Genomic DNA, 27,068 nt, shown 5'->3' with positions numbered 1-27,068 from the left:
AAGAATAGGACCCATTCCAGAGACACCCTGTAAGGAACCAAGTATTCTCTCAAACTGAAAATGGTGTAAGGAGACCCATTTGAAGAAGGCCTGGCGACCAACTTCTGCTGCTGTCCTGGAAGAGCCCTGTCGTGTAGGTGATCTTCAGTGTTAGTTTTCCTAAAGTCCACCTGCAGTAAGACTTTTTAAAACTACCACTTGGTACACGGCCCCAAATTTGAGTATAAGTCTGTTACCACTCAAAGGTTTGGTAGTATAGCAGAGCAGCAAGGCTTATCTTGGGAGGGAGATGTTAGCTGTAGGTAAGTACAATGAACTCCGTAAATACATAGACCCAAAGAAGCTCTTACACACTTGTAGTTATAGTAAAAAAGATATTTGTTTTACATACACCAGGTAAAGTTATATTTGGGTAAGTACTAATTTTACTAATCAACATAATAGAAAACCTAAGCAGTACTTCATGTGAGTAAATACTTAGTAGGAAATTATGCAGATCATGAACACAGTTCAATGTTAAGTAGAAACACTTGGTCTAGCAACTCAGAAAATGTCCTGTTGTTGGAATAAAAAGGGATGTTGAACACCAGCAATAGCAGTTCAATACTTGAATGGTCCACTCCTATCTCGGTGTGAGTTCTCAAAGTCTGATTGGAGGTAAAGCAGTTAAAGCACAGCAGAGAAAAGGCAAAGTTCCAGAGGATTCTTCTATTACAGGTTAGTAAAATGCTTTTGTAAAAAGCGTTGGCGCCTGGGCGAATGGTATGTGTGAACATCCAAACACTGGAATCGGCACTCCAGCAGCAAAGGAGCAACAGAATCACTTGAGGTATGTGCTACCACGAGTCCCACTGTACCTGAGGAGTTGTGAAGTTGCAGCTGGATTCTTTCATGGTGCAACAGCGGTGGACTCAGTCTCCTGTTCCTTGGTTGTGGTGGCGAAAGGATGGACTCTGGAAGGGATGTTGCAGCTGCAGTTAAGAGAAAGGACTCCCAACAAAGGATTCTTCATGTTCAGTCAGTCTGCAGGTTTGGTGCCTTTTTTCCAGCACCAAGGGTGAATGTTTACCTCTTCGGAGCTGCTTTGACGATTGGAAAACAGGGTCAGGACAGCAATGGTCTCTTCACGGTTGCTGAAAGGGGCTGCATGCATCTCTGGTCATCTTCTTCGGATCTGCTGTTCTAGTGGTCGATATAGCTTCTGCCTCAGGATCCTCACCTTTTATTCGGATTTCACTCATCCTCGACAGACTCTCCCTGCAGTTTACAGAAAGGGGTGGGTGGCTGTCCAATCAGGACATCCAGCCTTCCAGTGGTAACTGGTTCCTTTCAGGCGCACCAGAAGGCAAAGTATAGCGCAGTTTCGGGATCCTCCCATGCTTCCTGTCCTTGCAGACACACTGGAGCTACGGCAAGCTACACAAAGGGATCCTGCCAAAGATAAAAGCTCAAACCCGAAAATCCCCCACCATAAATATTAGAAGCACTAAGAAAGGAAAAGCACACAAGGAATGCTGATAAGAAAGAAGCCTTCAATTGGGGTTGGTGGTAACCCTCCTGTGCATAGCTGCAGCTGTGGAGAGAGCCTGCAAGAAAACATTGCATAAAAGTCATAACACGTCCACTGCAACCAGCCATAACTGTATGCTTGTCACTGTAACATAAATGTTACAAGAGTAGAGAAAAGGGGGATACAGGGTGGTGTGTGCTGAGCTCTCCAAAGGAAAAGCTAAGGGGGATACAAAGTATCCCTTTGACCTTGAGAACAGTTGTTTTTAAGGGAAGTAAAAGAATATAAAAAGGTGCCTATAAAGGGCTCCCACCAACACTTAACGAAAGATGCTGTGTGCTGCAAAAAAAACATACCTTTTTAAAAGGTATGGAGAAAAGCAAGACTCCATAAAACAAAGTAAAAACGAAATGAACATGGTTCCCATGGTCTGAGGAAAAAAGAATGAATGAGGAGGGAAAAAACTACTCTCATTCAGGGAAGATAAAGGTCTAGTAAAAAGTGCTGGGGCGGGGTAGTCTCACAGGTAGAGGGGAATTTGGTATAAAAATGAAAAAAATCCTTAGCATTGAGGAGTCCAGCGAAGAAGTTTTGACCCTTGGAGTGGAGGGAACATCTCTTCTCGGCTCAGAGTCCTGCCAAGATGAGCCCTCGGAAGTGCCCCTGGGTCACCCAGTGGCTACTCAGATCAGTGTTTGGGCCGCCGTGCTGCAGACGTCGTCGTTCCGCCTTGAGCTCCAGACCTTTTGGGGATCGACCGATTCTACTACCGGAATCATCTTTGACAAATTTCATGGTCCCAGCATTGAGGGGGCCTGAGACATGACAATGTGTCCCCCTGTGTTGCCGAGCCTTGGTGGGCATCGTGCAAAATATCTTTTCCGGTAGGAAGTGAATAAGTCAAACATTATGTCGAAAAAGAAAATGTCGGAAAAAAAATTCTTTCAAATGTCTTTTATTTTGCATGTTTTTTTTTGCTTTCGTGCATTTAAAAAAGGGGTTTAAAAAAATAAAAAATAAGGTGAGTGGGGGGACCCCCCCCATTTCAAACAGAAAATAAAATAAAATTCACATTTTTTTTTTCGGACATTTGTTTTCGACGTTTTGACATTTTCGACATTTTGTATTTCGACTTTATCACTATAAACCATCTTTTCCGCATCCAGTCCTGTGCTGAGAGGGGCTCTGCATAGAGTCCTGCTGCATTCTCCACCCTGATCATCTTGCACCAACATTTGTCACCGACCAGAGAAGAGCTCGAACCTGCAACCCCTGGGCATCAGACTGCAGCTGACGGTGGCAAAAGCGTCCTTGGTCCTTCTTCAGAAGACCTGACAAGTGCTAAGAAGAATCATAGTATGGGGGTGAGTTGTAACAGTACTTACCTAAACCCCTATTGCCCTTAAGTTTGGTAACTATTAGAAACTTTTATAATGGTTTGTCTTTGCCAATGCTTGCTCACACAAGCATTTCAAAGGTGGGGGGGGGGGCACTTTTATTAGCTAGTATAGTGAGTCCTCTACCATTTGGAACTCCTCGTTGGACCCCAGAAGCCCTCCACTAACTCTTTCCCATCTCACAAAATGGTGTGGAACTCTGGTGAACCTTTGGTGCACAAGGCACCATACATCTTGTGGATGCACTTTTAAATTTAGTGGTGTATCTCTGTGGACCTGTAGTGCTGCATACTAATACTTACCTTTCTTTGCAGGAGTTTATGTATTTTGCCCTATTCCACTGATTGTATATATCAGGGCTAGCAAAATCTACTAGCCTACTAGCTTTGGCGAGTAGTTTTTGTGAAGGGCGAGTATCATTTGCATGATATTTGACCTTGCTGGCGAGAATGGGGATGTTCGAATCTTATTTTCCATGTACTGCAAACACACTTGTTTGCAATAAATGGCAAATGCCCATTTCACTGTGCACGCTTGGCAGCATTGCACCAAATATGAAGTGTGCTTATGGTGACATGCACCGTTTTACAGAAAGCAGTGGTAAATATTTTGTCACCAGTGCCCTCGGGGCATGTGCATTTCTCTTGGGTCGAGTATGTAAACTAAGGAACTCTCCCTACAGGTCTAGTGGGATTTCTAACAATTTGCAAGGCCTGTATATGTATCTTTTATCTAGTTGTGTGATATATTACATGCTAGTAGTCACTTTTCATAGTGTTCTATGAATATAAATAAATATTTTTAGTACTGTTTGAGTGTGTTCATTTACTATTCACTGTGTGTATTCATCGAGGACCCCGTACCAGGATACCCTCCTAAGATGTAGCCTTGATCACTTGTTTTGCTACCTTGAGCTGGTGTTGGTTTTTATACATCTGCCCACCAGGCAAGAGTATAGAAAATCGGTCCCAACATCCCCTCACCAGAACCTCAAAAGGGTGGTCTGACTAGTTAAATGTGTGTGTGGAGCCAGTCTTCTGATTCAACTGCCTTGAATTCCTTTCGGTGGCAAAAGATAGTTCGAGGGGATTGGGTCCTCCGACGTATTCCATATCTATGACCGTAATCACCGATGTGCTGCTTCGGAAAATCTTTCGGCGTCCTGGTTGGTCTCAGTTGAGCCGACGTCACCGGATGTTATAAGTAGGACGCATGACGCCCGTAGCCTCGGTTCTGTTTTTTCTGCAAACGTGTTCGCTTTGGAGATCTTGGCGCGCCTCGGTTCTACTGAATCCTGTTCTTTCGGTTCTTCTAACCTGTTTGTGTATTGAAATGATGTCTTCGGCTTCTTCCACCCCGCGGTCAGGTATTAACAAGTGCTGGGTGTGCGGGTCCAAGGTGTTGATGGACACGCACAACACTTGCCTCTGGTGCCTCGGGGAGGACCACGATACGGATGACTGTGTTGACTGCCAGTCGCTTACATCGAAGGCCTTGCGGGACTGTAAGAAGAAGCTGTCGGTGGGTAAGGTGGCCAAGCCCCGAAAGTCACGATCCACTGGATGTCATGATCTCTGCTTCCAAAAGGTCAGGGTTTTCCCAACTCCCTTGGAAGCAGATCCATAACCCAGGTTCCGAGTGCCAACCAGTCCCAATTGGGACCTTTTGGACACAGTCCTGGCGCCAGTGGCACCAGGCTCATAAATATGCCCCGTCCCAGCGCTGGAAGCGCCGGGCTCATAATGCTTGGGTGGACTTACCTGCAGCAGACCATGCTGCTTACTTGCCTGCCAGTTGAGCCTCTGATCCTCTTCTGTTTGGAACTACTTTTCCTGTTGGGTGGGGCAGGAGCCACTCCCTAGATTCAGAACACTGGAACTCTTCTGGAAAGCAAGAACTCTTTTCTTACCTAGGCGTGGCTGTGGAAGGAGACACCTAAGCACTACAGGAGGCTATTTAAACCACACCCGGTGGATGAATCTTGCTTTGCGTTATTCTGCATCCTCTGCAGCAGAACGCTCATCGTGTCTTCTGCATCGGATCCTGGGCGTAAGGAAAAAAGGCTTACCATCCTGAATCCAGTTTTCAGCAACACCTATAAAGACAAGAAAGAACAGGTTAGCATTCCGGCATCTGAAAGACAAAGGCTTACCTACTCTTCGTGCGCTCCGGAGGTCTTCACACTGCATTCCGGCATCTGAAAGACAAAAGCTTACCAACTCTTCGCACGCTCCGGAGGCCTTCGGCGCTGCATCCCGCATCTGAAAGACAAAACAAGGTGCGTTTAAAGACATTGGGGAACTTTAATACTCACGTGCCATTACTCCTTTCCACATCTAACCCAGTGGGTATTCCGGCACCCTGCAGCCGCTCCGAACTCGTACCTGCAAAATAAAAAGACAGTTAGAGCGCATCGTGAAGCAGGCAACAAGCGCTTACTTACGTGCTTCCAGGCGCTTCTATTCATCACACGGACTCCATCTTCAACTCACTTCAGCCCGTCATCCGCCATCGCCGGAACCCTGCAAAACAAGAGACATCATTACTAAAGACTTTAAAGACAATAGAATTACTCGAAACTTACCGTTCGTGCAGTAAACGACGGACAGCAGTCCTCTGAAGTCAAGAGGCCTGCGCTACCTACCCAGTGAAGAAACTGGTTACAGCACCCTGCCCCGAGGCAGATGGAGAGCTCGGCATTCACTTACCTAAGGTGAGAGCGTTAACCTTTGGGGGTCTACAGGAGAGCAAAAAGGGAAGAGATAGGGACACCCCAATAACCCCAGTTCATTAATCCCATATTTTCTATCTGCAGACATCTCACTCTTGAAGTCAGGCATACAGTGCACAGAGGTCCAGCCCAAAGAGCCAACCGGGTGCTACACATCACCTTTGAAGATACGGTAGTTGCCCAGTCAAGACCGGCGCCTCTGCGAGAATCAGGTGAGCGTTACACTGGATTTCAACAGACGATTCGAGGGGCGACTCTCCTCATCGTCGTAGTGCGTCCGGGGGGGGGGAGGGTGGGGTCTTGGTCCAGGAGTCGGTCTCGCCATTCCTCTGCCTCTTCGAGGCGCTCACAGAAGCCCCGTCACAGGTCGCCTTCCCCGTCCTCATCGGAGGACTCCGCCCGTCGGCGGGTTGCTTGTTCCAACAAGCATTCCACTCCTGAGGAATGGGATTCCTGTCGAAAGACACTCTCGCAGCTCCGTCCTCGAGGCCTGTGTCGACGCTGTCGAAGTTGTCGGCGCTTTGCTTGACGTCGATGCCTTTCGAGGCTTCTTTGTCAGAGGTACCCCGTGGCACGGTGGAACTCCCCAGAAGGCTCTGGCCAAGGCTAAGAATTTCTTTGTCCCTTTTTCTGTGCCCTCTTTCCGACTTCTCGATTTTATTTCTGAGGGGGATGAGGGATTTGAGGAAGGTTTGGTGCCTGAGGAGGTGCCTGTCGAGATTTTATCTGGTCACAGCCAGATTGAAGACCTGCATCAGTCACTGCACAACGCCACCACTGGACACCTCTCCGAAGGTGGAGTTCTGTCGGCCTAAGCCTGGCACCCATTCTGAGTCCTCATACCGGCATCTTATGTCGAGGGTCACAGAATACTTGGGGTGGTGTGCGCCACCTGTGGATTTTCTGCAGGATGACCTGACAGATATATTGGACCAGGGTCCACCCACTGACCCGGTGCTGCCATTTCATATGGCCTTACAGAGAAGGGTGGTGGCGGCGGCTAAGACTGCTCCGGTGAGTCTCCTGGCAGTGAATACGTTGCTACCGAAAAAATACCGTCCAGCAGGGGCCAGCCCAGCTACTTGTCTACGCACTCCACTCCGGAGAATTTGGTGGTGGAGGCTGCTACGGTCCCAGCTAAGCAGTCTGCGTACCATACCATCCCTCTGGATAGGGACGGCAAGCGCTTTGACGGTTGGGCGAAGAAAGTATTTTCATCTGGGGGTATGGCTTTAAAGGCAACCAACTCCGTTTGTGCCTTGGAAAGATTCACTCACACTCTGTGGAATTGTGTATCTTTGGCGGCTGAACATGTTCCCGAAGGGGAGGAACGGGATGGTTTTCTTGCCCTCGTGCAGGATGGCAAGGATGCCATGTGTGAATCCATTCAGTCTGGTCTGGACGTGGTAGACTGAGGAGCTGCAAGTCAAAGGGGCCACCGTAGGAGTGCCAGAGGTGGAAAATGGGGTACTCGAGGTGCCAAGGCCGCTCAGGCAGTTGCCACTTTGCCCTCGGGCACTGCTGCAGCTGCTTCAGCTCAGTTATGAGGCTATGTCCCATGGTTCGCCGGTTGGGGGAAGACTGGCGCAGCATCTTGTAGAGTGGCGTGCCATTACTTCAGATGTGTGGGTTCTGGAGATCATAGCCCATGGCTACTGTCTTCCTTTACGGCCTCACGACAATCCACCAGGGAATCTCTCTTTGAAGAGTCTGGATCCGCTCCTTGCACAGGAAATTCAATCCCTGATGGAGAAAGGCTCCATAGAACTGGTGCCTGTAACGGTGAGGAACAAGGGATGGTATTCCCCTTTATTTTTTGATTTCGAAGAAAGATGGGGGATTGAGACCCATCAGGGACTTGCGCGGTTTGATCAAGCTCCTCAGGAAGGACAAGTTCAAGATGGTTACTCTTTCTCAAGTCCTCCAGGCCCTTGAACTTCAGGACTGGTTGGTGTCTCTCGACCTCAAGGACGCTTATTTTCATGTGCCGATCCATCCAAAGCACAAGAAGTACCTGAGGTTCGTGGCTGGCGACTCGCACTTTCAGTTTTGGGTCCTGCCGTTCGGATTGACCTCTGCCTCTAGGGTATTCACCAAGCTCATGGTGGTGGTGGCAGCATATCTCAGGAAAGGGGGATTCACGTCTACCCCCACCTGGACGATTGGTTGATCAGGGCGCGCTCTCCCGAGCAAGTCCTGGATCATCTGTCCGTCACCTGCCACTCCCTTCACAGGCTGGGCTTCTCCCTCAACTTGAAGTACCATTTGATATCTCTGCAGTGGGCCCTCAAGATGCAGTTGTCGCAGTCCTCCAGCAGGATGTCGGACCCCGTTCAGGTGCCGCCCTCGGTCGCCCAGGACCTTCTGTGGTGGGCTGTCAAAGGCAATATGAAGGAGGCTCTGTTTTGGCTACCCTGGCCAGAGGTGAGGATCGTGACGGACATAGCCCTCACGGGATGGGGAGCTCATTCCAACGAATTAACAGTCAGCGGTTGTTGGTCTCCGTCGGAGTCCAGACTCCATATCAATCTGTTGGAGCTGGCGGCCGTCAGGCTTGCCCTGATAGGCTTTTCTCGCGACTGTGCAAGGAAGGAATGTCCTGATTCTGACGGACAACACAGTGGCCATGCACTACCACAACAAAAGGGGGGGGCAGGGTCACTTGCTTTGTCCAGGGAGGCAATGCAGCTCTGGTTCTGGGCCATCCAGCAAGAAGTTTTGATCTCGGCAGTTCATCTGGCCAGAGACGAAAACGAGACGGCGGACGCTCCGAGCAGGAAGAGCGCGATCTCTCACAAGTGGGAGATGGCTCAGGAGATTCTCCTGGAGATCTTCGCTCTTTGGGGGACCCCTCAGGTGGATCTCTTCGCCTCCAGTGTAAACCAGAAGTGCGAAAGGTTCTGCTCTTGGGAATTTCCTCCAAAAGGAGCCTTAGGGGACGCGTTTGTGGTGGAGTGGTCCTTCCCACTGCTGTACGCGTTTCCTCTAGTCCCCGTCATCCCTCAAGTGCTGCGGAGGTTACGGAGGTTCGGTTCCCGGGTGATCCTCATTGCTCCGGCTTGAGCTCGGAGGACGTGGCAGCCGGACCTTCTCGACTTGTCCATCTGCCCTCCTTGTCGTCTTCCCTACCGAGACAACCTGCTCTCACTGGAGGGGGTTCAGGTTCTCCATCCAGAGGTCACATCCCTCAACCTTCACGCTTGGCTTCTGAAAGGTTGAGGTATACGGATTGGGACCTCCCTGAAGACGTGATGGAGGTGTTGCTTTCAGCCAGACGGCCGGCAACAAAGTCCCTGTACCGTTGCCATTGGAGAAAGTTCTGCGACTGGTGCAGGGTTAAGAATGTGGATCCTTTTTCATGTGACATTCCTTTAGTTCTGTCTTTTTTGCTTTCGTTGGCCCAAAGGGGCCTGCAAGTGGGTACTGTTAAAGGTTACCTGGCGACGCTGTCTATATTTAAGCGCTCGTCTGAGGAGTGTTCTTATTTTAAAATTCCTTGAATTTGTCAGTTTCTCAAAGGACTCACTAATGTGTTTCAGCCAGCAGCTTTCCAGGTGCCTGGTGGGATTTGAGCTTTTTTCTGAAATTCCTTTTGGGTGCTCCGTTTGAGCCTTTACATTCTTGTCCTTTGAGGCTGTTAACCCTTAAAACTGTGTTTTAGTTGCGGTCACTTCCGCTCCCAGAGTGAGTTGCAGGCACTTTCAGTTAAGCCACCCTTCACTGTGTTTTGCTCTGTTACCTGGTAACGTTCTTTCGATGGGATGGTCCGACGACGTATTCCATATCGCTCCCTCCCTACCTGCCCCACTACAGAATTTCTTATGCGATTACAGCTTACATTTCCGCAAGGCTTTCTGTGGTCATACTGACAGTAGTTTAGTGCCACACGTTCTGGGGAAAAAAACTACAACTGAGGCTATGGGCGTCGTGCATCCTACTTATAACATCCGGTGACGTCGGCTTGACGAAGGCCCTCGAGGACAGCGTATTGATGTCATCGACGCAGACGCCGAAAGATTTTCCGAAGCAGCACAGCTGTGGTGATTACTGTCACAGATATGGAATACGTTGTCGGACCATCCCATCGAAAGAACTTTACCATGTAATAGAGTAACTTGTTCTTCTGGCTCACTGTTAACTCTGACGTACATAGAAAAACTGTGAAGCATCACACTTCGGCAAATTGATCTTATTGTTTCCATCTTTTTAATATTAGAAAAGCACGATCTTTCCTCTTTTCATGCTACCGAGCTATGGATCACTTTGCTTGTTATCTTTCATCTTGATCATGTCTTCTTATTGGTCTTCCTGCGTCTCATTTGGATCCTCTGCACTCTTTAATTCTGCTGCCCATTCCCTCTATTCTAGTCTCCCTCGCTCTATTTCCTTTGCTCTTCTTTCTCTTTATTGGCTATCCTTCGAAGCTTGTCTTCTGTTCTGTTTCCTTTGCATTACTTTTAAATGTGTCCATGGGCTTGCACCGGATTATCCTTGCTCCTTCCTCGTCCACGCTTCCCTCAATCCCAATTTTTTCTTTCTGTCCCTGTTAGGGAGTTTTCCAAAAGTCAACCAATTGTAGGACTTGTGAAGACGCACACTTGGGACACTGCCATCTCCCTAAGCCCCGCTTCTGGCAGCCATCTTCAGATTTTTACCGCACGTTCAAGTGTTGGGAGTCCTCGTGCTTAGCTCTCGAGCTTTTGCTGCGTTTTCGCGCTTTTTCAGGTGAATTTTCACATTTTTCGGTTAATCGAGTGTCAAGCTCCACCGTTTCTACTCCTGTTAACGGGTACCCGTTGCAGGATTTTCCTACGCCCCTCAAGGGTGAAGATTTTGTCGAATCGACCTTTTGGAGTATTCCAGAAGGTTTGCGGCCTGCTTCGAGATGGCCCAGGACGTCTTCATGGGGACAAGACTCATGTAGAGAAGGACTGCCAGTTCTGCAAGAACTTGTCGGACCGGACCATGAGGGACCGTCGATCCCGTCTCCCCAGCTGGTTGGAGAAGGGCTCAACGGGTGAGAAGAAGAAAGGGTCCGAGCGGGCTTCTAAGTCCTGTGCGGGCGCCCCGGCGACGGGGGCCCAACACCAGGCCAAGAGCCGCGAGTCCGCTGGCTCCGGGAGCGCCGAAAGGTCGGGCTCTTCGGTCGCCAGGCAGGGCGCACCTTCCCGGGCACCGTCAACCACGAGCCAGCGCTCCGGTTCGGGGAAGAGGAAGTCCGAGACCCCGGGTAAGCTTCGGGAGAAGCCCCGTCCGATCTCGGGAGAGGGGGAGCGAGGCGTCGCCCCTCCCCCTAAGGAGAAGGCCCGGGACACACTTAAGGTGGTGAAGGCCCCTACCCAGCAGGCAAAGGCCTCTATCGAGGCCATCGCGGCGACTCTGGCCAAGCCGGCAGAGACCCCGCCAGCGGAGACTGCCTCCGGGATTACAGTTTCCCTGCCGCCAAGGAGGGAATCCTCTTTTCAGCCCATCGTCATGGCCACCATGATGGAAGAAGCGAGGGGGGGCACGGTAGCCTCCTCAAGCTCGGAGTCAGCCTCAGAGGAGGAACTGACCGAGGCCGTGAGAAATCTAGAAGTCCAATTCAAGAAGGTTCGATCCCGTAAGGAAGATCCTCGGGAGATAACCGAGGAAGACGACGATGGCGAGGAAGAGCAGCCTTCCCTTCCGGCGCAGCCGGAACCTAGGCCTCAGGATAGCTCGGCACCATTTTGTCTGCGATCCAGTCCTTATGCTCTGCGATAAGGACGAGATTACCACGGCCCAGGCTGGAGGACCCGCAACCTGGCCCGTCGGGAAGTCCTCAGAACAAACGACAGAGGACCCAACCCTCTCCTCCACTCGCCGCCCGTAAGGCCTACAGTTCCCTCCTCATCCTCCCACGAGTCGGGAGATGATGGTGCGGTGGGCTCGACGACGGGTTCTGAGGGCGACGACGACGGAACGGGTCTCCCATCTCCCGTCGCACGGGCCTTTCCGCCCAACGAGATTGGCTCATTCCACGCCATGATCGCCAGGGCGTCCGAATTATTCCAGCTCTGCCCGGAGGAGCAGAAAAAGGAAGGTTTCCTCTATCAGCGCCGGGAGGCCAAGAGGAAGACTGTCATCGCGGTGCCTCTAATCGATGACATCTGGGAGGAGGGCCTGTCGGTACTCAAGAACCCCTCCACGGCACCAGCCAAACAGGACTGGTACGAGAAGAAATACCGGGTCCCCGAGACCGCTCCCCTGTGCCTCAGGGCCCAGCCAACGCCAGACTCGGTCGTCTCGGAGGCAGCGGAGAAGAAGAAAGCGGCGGGGTCAGTTGCCTCAACGTCGAATTCCCCTCCGGACGGCGAGGGTAGGAAGTTGGACGCCATGGGGCGACGGGTCATTTCGGCGGCGACGACTATCTAAGCGGCCAACGCCCTGGCGATCGTGGCCCGTTACGACAGGGAGCTCTGGTTTAAGCTGGCCCCCATATTGGACTTCCTACCGGACGACAAGAGGTCCGAGGCCCTGGAAATACTTCAAGAAGGCGAGGTGGCGTCGGACCACGCCATAACGGTGGCAACCGATATTGCCGATACCGGGTTCCGCCAGCTGGGCAACAGAGTTTGCCTACGATGACGGGGTTGGCTCCGGGCGACCGACTTCCGTCAGGACGTCCAGACCAGGTTGTTGGACATGCCGTTCGACGGCAGCAACTTGTTCGGGAAGGCGGTGGACAAATTCCTCCAAGCCATAAAGACGGAGACGGCCCGCGCCCTAGGGCCCTTCAGCAACGACTGCCCTTTCGGAGCTCCGGAGGCAGACAGGGGGCCTCCAAGGGATCCAGCGGTGTCTCTTCCTACCGCCAGGCGGCACGCTCCTCGTCTCAGGAGGCCTACAGGGGTCGCGGCAAGCAGGGAGCGCCTCGCCGCCGTCGGCAGGGTGGCCAGGGCGGCAAGGCCACCACCTCCAAGCAGGATTGAACCGGCCGTGGCCTCGGGCCCCCACCGAAACACCCCGGTGGGAGGCCGGCTGACGAATTCCGTCGGCGTGTGGAAGTCCATCTCCAACGACCGTTGGGTGCTGGATACCCTGGCAAGAGGACACTCTATCGAATTCCTGAAGAAGTGCCCTCATGTTCCACCTGTGGCCAGGAAGGAAAATCACGTCCCACAACTGCTGTTGGAAGTACGGCCGATGCTCAGGAAAGGCGCCATCGAGCTCGTCCCGAAGAGGCTCCGGGGTGTACTCAAGGTACTTCCTCGTCAGGAAGAAGACGGCGCCCCATCCTGGACCTTTGTTGTTTGAACAAATACATCAGGTCACAAAAGTTCAGGATGGTCACCCTCCAGCACGTGCTGGGACAGCTGGAGGAAGGCGACTTTCTATCGTCGTTGGACCTGGAGGATGCATACTTCCACGTTCCCATCCTCAAAAGTCACCGAAAGTTCCTCAGGTTCGTCGTCCAGGGATGCCACTACCAATTCAGAGCACTGCCGTTCGGATTGAAGTCGGCCCCCAGGGTCTTTACCAAGTGCCTAGCACATGTGGCGGCGCGGCTGCGCCTGCAGGGGATTCACGTCGACCCCTACCTGGACGACTGGCTCATCCGCTCAAGGATGAGGGAACTCGCCGTCGAACACACTGCGAGGACCGTCCAGCTACTCACAGACCTGAGATTCGCCATAAATTACCCAAAGTCCCACCTGGTGCCGTCGCAGGTGGCCCTGTTTCTGGGAGCGAAGCTCGATACAGTGAGGCGCCTGGCGGCACCGTCGGAAGAACGGACGAAAACCATTCTGGGCAAAGTTCAGCGCCTGCTAGCCACGGACGTGGCCAGGGTGAGGTCCATCAAGTCCCTCCTGGGTATGATGTCCTCTTGCATCTAACTGGTGCGCCTCTGCAGACTACGGATGCGCCCTCTTCAAGAATTTCTCGACGCCCGTTGGATGCAGGCGACGGGCACCTTTGAAGACGGGGTCCCCCTCAACGAGGTGTTCCGGCGGGCGATTCAGTGGTGGGGCGTTCGAGCGCACCTCACGGCGGGCAAGGACTTTCAGACGCCGGCGTACCAGGAGACTGTGACGACGGACGCCTCCCTGGAAGGTTGGGGCGCCCACACCGGAGATCTCCACGCAAGAGGCCTCTGGCTCCCGGAGGAGAAGCTCCTGCACATCAACATCCTGGAACTCCGAGCCGTGTTCTGGGCTCTCAAATCGTTCCGCCCGTCGCTCAAGGGCAAGGTGGTGCGGATCTTCACGGGCAACACCACGACAATGTTTTACATACGGAAGCAGGGAGGTACCAGATCCCCAGCCCTATCGAAGGAGGCACAGGATCTGTGGCACTGGGCGGTCGCCCAGGGGATGTTCCTGGTTCCGTTCCACCTGGCAGGAGAAAGAAACAGCATCACCGACTCGCTCAGCAGGGAGCTGCGCGCGTGTCACGAGTGGGAACTGCGCCAGGATCAGGTGGATCAACTCTTACGACGATGGGGCAAACCCCAAATCGACCTGTTCGCAACAGCGACGAACTCAAAGTGCCAGAGGTTCGCCAGCAGGTTTCCCCAGCCGAGAAGCATGGGCGATGCGTTCTCGTTCCCCTGGGACAGCCTATACCTGTATGCGTTCCCTCCGTTGCCGTTGCTGCTTCGACTCATCAACCAGCTCAAGAGGTCCCGGTGCAGGATGATCCTCGTCGCACCGGCGTGGCCGAGGCAGATCTGGTTCCCGGACCTTCTGGACTTGTCAACGTCCCCTCCCATCAAGCTGTCGGCGGACGCGGATCTTCTCTCCAGAGAAGGAGGCGCCATCTTCCACCAGACCCGGCGTCGCTGAACCTGCAGGCTTGGCTCCTGCAGCGCTAGAGTTTGGAGGGTACGATGTATACAGGCCGACTGCAGAGAGGTTCTTGCAAAGGCCAGGGCGTCCTCGACTCTCAAATGCTACGGTCACAAGTGGAAGAGGTTCTCTATCTGGTGCCGAGCACAGAAGATCAACCCCCTACTGATTACGGCCCCTCAAGTGCTGCCGTACCTGTTATCGCTGACAAAGGCTGGGCTAGCCCATGCCTCCATTAAGATTCATCTGGCGGCGATCTCCAGATATACAAAAACCACAGGTCGGACGTCCTTGTGGTCCCATCGACTGGTAAGAGTTTATGAAAGGACTGTTCCGGTCGTTCCCGGCGTGGGAACTTAACATGGTGCTGACCAGGCTCATGGGGCCCCCATGCGAGCCGATGCACTCTGCACCGATGAAGTTTGTGTCGTGGAAGACTGCATTCCTGGTGGCCATTACCTCCACACGACGAGTGGGAGAGATCCAGGCCCTATCCTGCAAAGCACCGTACTTGACTTTCCATGCCTCGAGGGTGGTGCTTAGGACGCACCCCTCCTTTATGCCCAAGGTGCCGTTGGACTTCCATCTTAACGAGCCCCTGGTGTTACCTGTTTTCTTCCCGTCTCCGTCGCCGGCCGAGAGGACTTTGCACTCGCTGGATGTGGCTAGAGCGCTGAAGTTCTACGTGGACCGCACGAAGAGTTTTCGGAGGACATCACAGCTATTCGTGAACTTTGGACCTGTGAATCAAGGGAAGGCTCTCTCGAAGTCTTCTATTTCCAGATGGCTCTCCGGCTGCATCATGCACTGCCACCGGTTGGCTAATCGACCGCTGCCAGGCCATCCGAGAGCCCATTCGACCAAAGCGATCGCTGCTACTACGGCGTTCCTATCTGGTGTGCCCCTGCTGGACATCTGCAGGGCTGCTACGTGGAAGTCGACGCACACCTTCACGAGATTCTACTGCGTCGATCGGGATTCCAGGGAGGAGTCCAGGGTCGGCCAAGCAGTGCTGTGCAACCTGTTCGCTTAAGGTGAGCCTGGTGAGGAGGTAAGAGATGCTTAATGTTGAGTTGTTGTATTGCTTAATGTTGAGCCTTTTGCCACCTCCCGTAGTTGTGCATGTGTGTACTGCTGTGTATTCTTATATTCATGAGCATGTGAATCCATGCCAGACCCCTTGCTGGAGAAGGAACAAGTTACTTACCTGTAACTGTTGTTCTCCAGCATGTCTGGCATAGATTCACATGCGAACCCTCCCGCCTACCCCTCTGCGGCTCTTCACTTGGTCATACTGCCACTTCACGTGCTACCAAATCTGAAGATGGCTGCCAGAGGCGGGGCTTAGGGAGATGGCAGTCATTGGCTGTGGTCAGTATGACGCAGAGATCAGTGATTGGTTACTACTACGAAAGACAGATCAGAAACGAAACCGATACTGATTTTTCTTTACTGAGGATTCCCAGCCTGACGACGGAATATTCATGAGCATGTGAATCCATGCCAGACCCATGCTGGAGAACAACAGTTACAGGTAAGTAACTTGTTCCTTTTGTAATATCTGTTTCGGGTAGAAATGGATAAAACAAAACCAGAATAAAGCAGGTAAATACTTGAAAATATTTCGGAGGCCTTAGGCTTTAGGAGTCCATACTTACTGTTAGAGAGAATTCTAATTTCTGTACTAATTCCCTTCAACCTTAGAGACCCCCAGCTCTTTTGCTGGATCCTAGGACTTTTAATTTTTTACCCTGGAGTCAGTGAGACCTTTTTCTCACCCTCGTGTATTTTTGATCTGATTTGGACTCTGTTTCTCTTTGTTTTTGAAGTCTGGCAAACTCCATAGTTATCTACCTTTTTTATTGTGACACACAGCACATTCAGTGCAGTGTCGCAGAGAAGTATTTTGGATTTCTTATAAGGTTTAAATACCTTTTCTTGGTGAACTACTGTTCCCAAGAATAGCAAAGTGTAATTGACTTTACTTACCTTTTTTCCAGCACACCCTATCTTATGTGGAAGTGCTGGAGGGGTTACTCAGTAGCCCCTTTTCCCACTTACTCATGTAACATTTCTTATGTCACCCTCACTACTTTAAATGGTTGATGGCAGTAGTTTAATTTTCCTACCATTGTGACGTTCTACCGCAGGCTGAATCATCAGCTGCATTATAGCACCCATGGGGGACCATTGCGTCAAAATGGCCCTGATGTTCTTGTCCTGCCATTTCTTTTGTGAGGTCTTTCTTGGGTTTTACTCTGTGCCCCAAACCAGGTTTAACTCTTTTGTTAGTTTTGTCTTTGGTAGGCTTCAGTACTGAAACCTGCCTCTGGCTCCAGTGTGTCTGGCAGGGCAGGAAGCGAGGGAGGTGACTGAAACTCCCTGTCCTTGGTCTCCTTGGTTACCTGAATGCACCCAGTGCTGATTGGCTGGCTGAAGAGAAGTTTGCTGCATTCACCTGGACTGGACTGTTGAACTGCCCGGTGAAGCCCTGCTGCTGTGCTGAAGCTCCAATTCCAAATAGACTAAAGCATCCCTGGAATGGACGACTTCTTCCCTTGGGTTGGTGGGACCAACTAAACCCAAGACTAACTTTGCTGGAGGACCTTCCCCAACTGGATGTACTTCTTTGCTGCTGCTGGAACTGTGTGCCAGGGGTCGGGAAATCCATAGTCTAGTATGTTTTTAAGCCAGACTGAAGCTCCAGGAAGATCATGAGGCCCCTCCCGAAGCAGGACAACCCTCCAGAGTGCTTAACTCCAGGAGTGAAGGAAGCCCATCAAGCATCCAAGATCTGCGGTGGTGCTGGTTGCCAGTAGCTGAAACCACGAAGTGCAGCTGAACAAAAGAGTCTGTAGCCGCCAACCTTCGAACTGCAGTGCAGGAGTCCTCCAGACGTCCTCCCTCTTGTCCCCACGACTGAGGCCCAGGAACTCAGATCTACAACACTGCAATCAGAACAGAAGCCACCTGGATCCTCTTCTAACCTAATGTGCTCTGCTGACTATGGTGTACTTACCTCTTTTGTCTGTAGCTTGCATTATCTCACTTGACTTGCAGTAGCTGCTTTTTGCAGAGCTGATCTCAGCTCCACCCTTCACAAGCCTAACCACTTGTGGCCATGCACTGATTTTCTACAAACTTTACAACTTTGTGCAAGGCTTTGTACTATCTAAGAAGTGCGTCCGCTCCATAGACATTGTTCAAATTGACTTTGGCTGTCCTGGCTCCCTGCAGACTCTTCGGACCCATTGACTTTGATTCTAACTGTCCCCCTCATAGGTGGTACATTGGTTTAACTAAGTATTGCTGGGAAAGGTTTTATTTAGGCTTCATTGGGAGATTGAAAAGTGCTCAAATGCTCTGAGAACCTGTTAACCCTTTTCCTTCCCCAACCTTTTCCACAACCTCAGAATTTTACTAGGTGCAAAAGTGATAGATAAATGCCAATACTGTCCAAGTAATTGAAGTCATCTTGGGGTGTAGGAAGTGTATATGATAAAGATAAAGAGTATCTACTTGCTTATCTTGATTCTGATAACGTGTTTTGAAGGGTATTTTTATTGTTGTGCATTGCTATTTTTAAAGAATGCTTATTTAAAACTGACCGTTAAGGTTTTCCAGTAAAAAAATAATGTAAGTGTTATTTGGATACTTTATTTGTAGATTTCGATGCTGCAGCTCTACAACTCACATCTTCCCCTCTTGAGTACTCTGGCTGCTCATTCACTCTACCAACTTGTGTAAGAAAGACCTATACCAATAGGTGGGTTACCTAATACCAAGAGGACAAGACTGGTGTAGTCTCCCACAGGGTTACTGCATACAGTCTTGCCTAACACATCCCCATCTAATTATGAGTCTGAGTCTTTTTGGAGGGCAAATAAGGGTATACAGTTATTTTGCCGTTTTCTTTGGGGGGGGGTTAAAAATTAAATATTTGTGGATGAAAGGGAATAATTTCTTTTTTTTTTAAAGGGGGGGGGGGTTTAGGGAGTAACCCCACCGGAAAAAAAAGTTTTTTTTGATTAAAAAAACAGCGACGAAAAGTCCCGCGACGAAATATCCCGCGGCCTTTAGGCTTGCAGGCATTGGGCCTGGGCCAGGGTGTATCGGCAAACTCCCAAACACACAAATCTCCACTCCAGCAACACAGGAGAATCAATAAAACTAGGTAAGTTCATCCAAGAGTCTCTCAGAAGCACATGCAGCACGATGCCCTCATGATGCAGAAGCAGACCTGGTCACCGAATTCTTGGTCATGCAGACGAAAGAAGGGCCACTGGAATGGATCTTTCAGCAACAGTCAAGTGAAGAGACTTCAGACACAGGATTCTTCAAGGTTCTGTGATTTTGGTGCCTTTTGGGAAGCATCAGTGAAGAACGATTACCGCCCGTTTGATTTGTCTTGCTTTCTCGGTCCAGCATTCTGGTGAGGGGGCCTTCAAGGGATGGAATTTTGTCCCTGGAGATCCAGAAGGAGTCCACCAAAGCTTTGGGCGGCTTCGATCTTCGGAGGAGAGAATTCACATGAATTGTGTAGTCACAATGGCCACAGATCCCAGGGTATTGGCGGTTTGCAGCCTGTGAAGGTCCCAGCTCTTCATGTGATTGCTCATAATGCAGGCAGTCTCAAGACTGATGGGACCCACCATTCTAAGGGTGATTGACGTCCTTTTCATGGCTCTCCTGATGCTTGGAAGAAAGGGTTAGACAGCAGCAATTACACAGAAGTACAGCCTGGGAGTACAAATTGCACAAACGTATGTAGGATAAAACAATATCAAAGATGGTAAAGATAAACATAACCCCCTCATAATAGACAATGGAAAGGGAAGCCCAAAGGGCTCCCAACCACACTGCACAGAGCTGTGTGGTGCAGAATTCAAGACAGGTGCCATAAAACTTGGAGGAAACAATGACGCTTAAGAAAAAGGTGAACAAAGAAATACAAAGTACTCCAAAAGATAGGGTAAACGAATGAGTAAATGTGGAAAAAGGTTCCCACTCACTCTGGAACAGACCAACACTCCAGCAAAAAGTGCTGGGGGCAAACATGTAGAGGAGATGGTGCATGAAAATCTACCTAACCATTCCTAAGCCCACTGGCGCTCTGTCCTGTTTTCGGTCTCTTGACCTTCTTGGCCCTAAACTCTAACATTCTTACACTACATCTTCAATCTATACCTGCTCTTTCGTACTACCCTCAAATCCCATCTTCTAGCTTCTATACAGGGTCGGACTGGGACAAGAAATAGGCCCGGACACCCAAGAAAAGTGGCTCACCCCTCACGATCCTTGACCTTTGACATCACCGGTAGTGATGTCATTTGACCCCACCCGAAAGTGACATCCCAGGAAGTGGTGAAACACGACCTTTCACCCCTTGACAAAACAGTAAGTGGCATCAAATAGCATTGTTCCGAAGTACACTATGAAAAATGTGGTTATGATTTCACTAATGTGATACACATGGTGATCCATTCTTGTATGAAATGTATATCAGTATCTGTGTGTGTAGATCCATATTGTCAAATGACTGTGAATGCAAGCAGACGTCCAAGGCCAAATGTTATTTTGTTGCACTTGAGCTTTTTTTTTTTTAGAACAAATATGCATACAATATCACCAAACCTGTGTTGGTACTTATTTATCAACCTCAGAAGGATGAAAGGCTGAGATGGCCTTGCTGGGATTCAAAGCTGCAACCTGCAGATCACACACACAGCGCAGCAGCGAGAACTCAACCCACTGAGCTATCATATCAGCTATAGTATAATGAGCAATTATTCTGTAGTGGATACCATTAAACTGGTAACTGAGATTTAAGAGCAGACCAGTTAAGTTGATCTGTGGGTCTGGTACAAAGTTGGCCACGTGGCAAGCCTGTGTGCATCTACTTTCAGGCTTCAGAGGTTGGCAATATAAGGAAAGCAGCGCACTCACAGAACATAGTGTATGAGGTAAAGAGTGCTCAGAGTGTGCAAACAAACATCCTGAACAACATGCCAGGGAGATGGGAAAGATCGACACATTACAACAAAGCATTAATTGTGGCACAATAAAGTCAATGGCCACTTGATGTGCTATGGTCAAATATTTCTACACTGTACAGAAGCTTTTAGGCGCAAGGATTTTGTCAAGTGACCAAGGACACCTAGATGGAATGTCTTGTGGTGATAGTAACAGATAAGGGAAGAAAAAAAAACATGCTTTCAAATGTGTTTTTGTTTTTTTCAAACCTGCCCAGGCGTGTGCAGAATCTGGCCCCCAGAGACTTCACATGATTCCGGCCCAGACACAGGTTGAGTGGCCAATGGGCCAATCCGACCCTGCTTCTATGCCCTAATTTCCCTCCTTATGGCTGAAATTGTTGATGCACTGATTCTTTGTATCATATTTTATATTGTATGTTCAGCGCTTTGGCGGAAGCGCTTTATAAATCAAGTTACTTACCTGTAACTGTTGTTCTCCAGCATGGGTCTGGCATGGATTCACATCCAAAAATCAAAAATAGATACAAATAAATACTTGGACATCTGTCAATTTTTAATGTGCATACAATTTAAAAAAAAGCTTTGGTTAATATTTTAAACTGCCACTCTGGTTTTACAAGTTACCTTATGTCTTCTGTATTTCTGAAATAGGTTGTGGGTAGTATGGATGCACACCCAAATCGATACTGTGCTACTGTTAGAGTGCAACAGCACCGCCAGGAAATCATCCAAGATCTCGCTGCCATGGTCAGGGAGCTGCTTATTCAGTTCTACAAATCAACTCGTTTTAAACCTACCCGGATCATATTCTACAGAGATGGTGTGTCAGAGGGGCAGTTTCAGCAGGTCAGTCATCCCATATTTGAAATATATCAAAATGTAAATGGAGTATGCAAAATAGCTGTTCTGCATTGTGTCCCTGTGAATTTACAGCCATTTATTTTAAAGCACCAATAACCTGTTTCAGTTCCAAATTTTATTGGGTGAAATTAAAGTTCTTCTATTCAAATCACAAAACACAATTGGATACAAACCATGCATACATTTTTCCTCTCTGACAGTATATTAAGGGCCATAAATAGTATTTAAAACAGAAGGCCATTACTATGTTGGGGCACCTATTTGTTATCCATCCAATCTCCTACGTTGAAGCGAATGAACTTTGGGCACAGGTGAAATAGCACATAGTTCTAAAGATAAGACACAAGCAGATAGTTTAAATATTGATTTTTGTGTATTCAGTTTAAATAAACTTTTACACTAGTGACATAAGAGACAACCTGGAACATGCAAGAGGTTCAAAGTTACATTTCATACGACATATAATGAACAATAAAACATGAATAAATTAAACATTCACATGAAAAAATTCATGGACCTTAATTAAAAAATTAACGAGCAATTGTGAGCATTCGAATTGCACTCATCAACCAGAGTGTCTTAATAAATATTGACAAAATTCTGGAATAACATGCACAGTTAACCAGCAAGTGCTTGTTTCTCCAGATCCCTTCTGTTAGGTTAGTTTTCCTAAAGTCCACTTGAGGTAAGACTTGATAAAACTATCCCAATGGCATAGAATTCCTCCAACTCTTAGTATAAGCTTGTAATACTCAAGGAACCTTAGAGATGCAGAGCATTCTGGCTCATAGGAGGAAGTGAGCTGTCGGCAAGTACACTGAACCCAGTTAGTACAGTACTCCAAAGAAACACTTGCATCAACAAAATATATTAAATTTTTTTATTATATTTACACAAGGAATGTCTTAAAATACATAGATCATTTAACCAACATGCATAGGAATATTTCTAAATACTTTTCAAAGGAACTGCTTAGTTGGTAGTTGCTTGCGGTACAATTGTTAGTTTTGACACTAATGGCAGGTCTGCCGTACTATCGGTAGGACCACACACTCAAGAACAGACAAAGAAATATGCTAATTGTATTTAGTTAGTGTTAGGTAAGATTTTCATATCAATGATAAATCTTCCTGGCCTGTCTCAACCCCAGAACTTTTTTGCTTTGATTAGGTAACTATTTTACCTTGTCCCTAGGTGAAGGGGAATCTTTTTCCCCCTCTCACCTAGTCTTTTTTTTACAGGTGACATTTTTATGACTCTACATAGTTTATGGTTGAAGTTATAGTTCCCTACAACTTTTGGGCCTAGGCTGGGTTGTCGCTTTGTGCTCACCTGTTAATTTTGCTTTCATGTACTTGGGTGATCTAATGTTCCCAAGTAATGAAGAGGAATTTTGATCCCCCTTTACCTTTCATATAGCACACCCCACCTTATGTGGAGTGCTAGGGCAATACACTGCATCCCCTTTCTTACTTACCTGGTATCATTTTGTTACAATTGCAAGTTTCCTTGAATGGCTGGTGGCAGTGTTACTACTTTAATCTTCATTACTCACAGGCTGTTAATACAGCCTCAGTAATGCACAGAAGGACTGCCATTTTGCTAAAATGGTTGGCTCCTTTTTTTGCCATTTCTTGTCTGCTTGCTGTTTCTGAGGTCTTCCCCTGCCATTCCAGGAAGAAAGACCTCCATGGATGTTTTGTCTAAGGCGGGAATCCTGTGGATTCCCCGCCCAGGCTCCAGAGTGTCTGGAAATGCAGCTAGCCAGGGGAGTAAACTCCCAGTGGGTGGTGGTGGGGGTGGGGGGGTGACAGGGCTCTCCTAATTGGACAGCCAGACTGACCCTTGCTGTAAAATGCAGGGAGAGAATACAGAGGTTATGCTGCAGTTGCTGATAAAAACTCCAAACCTGAAAGCTGCTTATAAGTCGACCACTGGAGCTGAAACCGAAGAGGGAAGATGAAGAAACAACGGCCCTAGCGATTTCCAGGGACCGGAGAGCCTGCTGTGTAACCAGAACCAAAAGAGAGGTAGAACTGCTACTGCCCAGGTTCATTCCCAATTTGTGTCAATAAATGAAACACAACATGTAATTAGAATTGAGGAACCTGGTATGTTCGTACTAATGGATTGAATCCCTATATTTGTGACCCATGAAATTGTCCAAAAAGAAAAAAGAAAAAAAGGGAAAAACTCACACACATCAAAGGCTGTGGATATACATGGCTTGTATTGAGACAAAATTTCAAAAAACATTTGTGGAGGACATACATATGGCAGAATTCAATATTCTAAACACAGACAAATAGTAAAATCAGAAATTTAAAATCCTCTTCAGTACATAATTAAATTGAAAGTGCAAAACATACCCCGTAAGGGAAAGGTACATGATTAACTTGAAGTGCAAAGCATAACCCATGTATGGCACATGTGGAAATTGTGGGTGTCAATAAATTGGCGCTCTTGTGGACCTGTAACCATCTAGGTCCTGGAGTAGCTTGTATTAAAAAAAGCTTCTAATCTTGTGGGTGCCAACGTGACAGGGGGAACGTGGCCAGTTTGTGATGTTAAATTCTGGCCAGCAATTGTACACCCCCCTTGCACATAGTACACGTTTCGGCTGAAAAATTATCCAACTTGAAAATGCATCAGAAGGATATGTATTTTTGAACAAGAACCGCCTTCATCAGGGCACGTAGGTGGCCCCTGTAGCAAGAAAGTGAGGAAATAAGAAAAAAATGAGTTCCGTTTAGTCAAATACTTAATTCTCTCTGGACATGACTGGGTTAATTAGTAACAACAATTGTATTGATAAAGATACAAAGTGAGCAGTAAGTCTAAAATAGACTTAATTAAAAGAAGGGCAAAAAAAAACTAAAGAAAAGGGGGGAGGGGTTGGAGGTGAATACAGCTGTAATTTAAACGTGGTGGTGGAAAAACATGCCTAACTCACCAGTATGGCCTTGTAATGAATCTCACTGTGGGGCAGGCTCGACCAGTCAATCTGCACTGTTTGTTGCTTGCTAGGAGAATATGTGGCTGAACCCAGTCCACGAAAATGGATGGCCCGAGAACAGACTGCTCTAAAGGAAATGCAATGCGTAAGGTTTAAAATGACATAATAGAACTGTGTACTACATATACAGCTGAATAGGTGCATTTAAAGTGCAGAGATCATGTGGGACTTGTTGGAAAACATGCACCAACCGGGACAGGGTGGAAAACTGGTGTAGGATATTTAAAGAGCCCGTGTATGCCGTGTGGAAGGTTACACATCCGGACAGCAAGGTACCTGAGCTTTGTAAGGATAGCTCCCTGGGTCTTAAAGAAGATGGATAAACTGGGAGGTCAGGGCATAACTTCACTCGTACCGTCCCCGTAGCAAGAGTGGAACTCAGGCAGCTGAAAGGCTGATGTCAGGATACTCCTGTACATGCGGAAAAAAAGCAGAGGAGACGAGTCCCTTGTTGAAGGGTATAGGTTTTGACTTTGTAATGAACGTGTAACGGAGCGTAAGCTACGAAAGTTACCTGGGGAATGATTTGTGTGGCACGTTCAAAATCGTGCCGTCTGGACACTAGTTCATAGATGAATTTAGCGTTGCTGGTATGTGTTCATGAGCGCACGTATATTTCAGTCAGACGCGCTGCTGCAGGCAGAGGGCGTCTGCATCACTTGCGTCTATGAATTAGGCGGGGGTGTGTATGTGGGGGCCAATGAAAACGCAGGAAGCGTTGTGGCCTGATTGTTTCCCGCGTCAAGAATGCGGAACAGATTCAATATGACAAGGTGAAGCCCAGGGGGCGGGGTCACCGGTTGAGGCTGGCACTAGACGAGCCGGCGGAGAGAAATGGGGAGGTAAGAGGGTCGCTATAAGACCCAAAGCACAGAGATGTGTGTCAAGAGGAAAGCGCCCTGTGAGATGGTAATGCTCCGATGCGATCTTAAGTCTAAAAAATGAATGGGTGTGTGGCAACTGTCCAATCGGGGCAGAGCACGACCTGTGCCCTGGTTGAAAATAGTGCCACCAAACCGAAATAGAGTGCTGCATGTGTCTACACTGTATTCTCGGGTAGCAGGCATGAGTTGCCTGCAATGCATTGCCCGGAGTATTACTGGTAGTGAGTTGTGACATGCCCATATATGCTAAAAATGTAAATAGGTTCCCTGTTCCACAGGAGCAGCATGTTTGTTTACCAGATGACCTCACTAACGGGCTGGATCATATTCAAGGCAGAATGAAAGCCCAATGTATGACATCTCTCCATTGGGAAATGGTACGTCTTAGGGTACAAGGGATGCAGAGCCTGCTATTACCCTTCCTTCCAATCGACCTGGGGGGGTCCCGAAAATGACCCAGACCCTGGTGAGATCCACTAGAGTCAAGAAGACCTGCATTTGGAGCCATCCCACATCATGGCTGCAATACCCAATACCCTGGGACCTTGAGCCAGTGTGCGTTACACGGTCTCCCTGATCAAGCTGAAACTTTGGTGGCATCCTGCAGGACCCTCAGACGTGAATAGAGTCCGAAAAGTCCCCTCAAAGTGCGGCACCTTGCAAGTGACGAGAATCCGACCAGCGATATTCAGTCTTGTGGCTCCTGAAAAGGACGCCAACACCACAGAGCCACATCCAGCCACGAAGGAACTTTTGCCTGGAGCCTTCTCAATTGATCCTTGCTGCAAAATCCCTTTGTCCTTTCTTCCGTCTTCATGACAAAGGAATCCATCGGTCGGGTTTTTGGCTGCAGGTCCTGAAGTCTTCCTGCTGCAACCTTTCTGTGCTTGGGTATTTACTTACCGTAAGCCTTTGTGATATCTGTAAAGCTTTTGGGGCATATTCTGTGATTGGGAGTCCTCTCATCCAGTTCACCCTGGCCCACTGCTGGGATCCTCCTAGGGTGTCTTCTCGGAAGTCTCTGGACCATAACTAACTTTAAAGTGAACTACTTACTTGTTGAACAGTCTTCCACGGGAACTTGACTTTTACCTGCAACATAAGTGTTGAGGAGAATTTCTCAAATGTGCGAATTCCTCTCTACCTTAGAGACCCCTCAGCACCTTGCTGGATTTTGAGGACTTTAATGTTTTACCTGGAGAGACCCTTTTCCCCACTCTCTCATGTATTTATATATATGAACACGGTTTCCTTTTTGTTGTGGAGTCTGACAAACTCCAGAGGCATTATGTTTTACATTGACACACAGCACCTTCAGTGCAGTGGGACAGGGAAGTCTTTCAGATTTCCCAAAGGTTATCTCTTGGATAACTGTTTGCAAGAGCAGTAAAGTAAAATTGACTTTGCTTACCTTTGTAACTTTCTAGATCCAGCCCACACTATCTTACAGTAGGGTGCTGGAGGGGTTACTTAGTATCCCCTTTATCTAGTTTCTCATGTAACATTTTCGTATACTATCACATTTGTTAGGGAGAATTCTCCCAGAAATTCCCTTCTACCTTAAAGACCACCAGCACTTTTGCTGGAATTTAGGACTTTTTAATCTTTAACCTGGAGAGAGTGAGACCTGTTTCTCACTCTGTCATGTATTTTTTTGTGATTTGGCCTATGTGTTTACTTTGACTTTGGAGTCTGACAAACTCCAAAGGCATCATCTTTATATTGTGACAAACAGCACCTTCAGTGCAGTGCCACCAGGAAGTCTTAGATTTCCCAAAGGTTCAAATACCTTCTCTTGGTGAAACTACTGTTTCCAAGAGCAGTGAAGTGAAATACCAAATAGTATATTATTTACCCAGGACT

General features: G+C 48.5%; 1 protein-coding gene across 3 annotated transcripts in view; it reads left to right on the top strand.

The window, feature by feature from the left end:
- AGO2 (argonaute RISC catalytic component 2) overlaps nt 1–27,068 on the top strand; it is a 1,138,923-nt gene that overhangs the window by 886,430 nt on the left and 225,425 nt on the right. For all 3 annotated transcript variants that reach the window (XM_069621684.1, XM_069621685.1, XM_069621683.1), the window contains one exon: nt 21,096–21,290. In XM_069621684.1, coding sequence (XP_069477785.1) covers nt 21,096–21,290 — 195 coding nt within the window. The remainder of the gene's footprint in view (nt 1–21,095; nt 21,291–27,068) is intronic.

Source organism: Ambystoma mexicanum, chromosome 5q (genome assembly GCF_040938575.1).
Source record: "Ambystoma mexicanum isolate Mex_15411 chromosome 5q, UKY_AmexF1_1, whole genome shotgun sequence".
Taxonomy (NCBI): domain Eukaryota; kingdom Metazoa; phylum Chordata; class Amphibia; order Caudata; family Ambystomatidae; genus Ambystoma; species Ambystoma mexicanum.
Note: the sequence above shows the minus strand (reverse complement) of the source record. Positions and strands in the feature narration are given on the sequence as shown.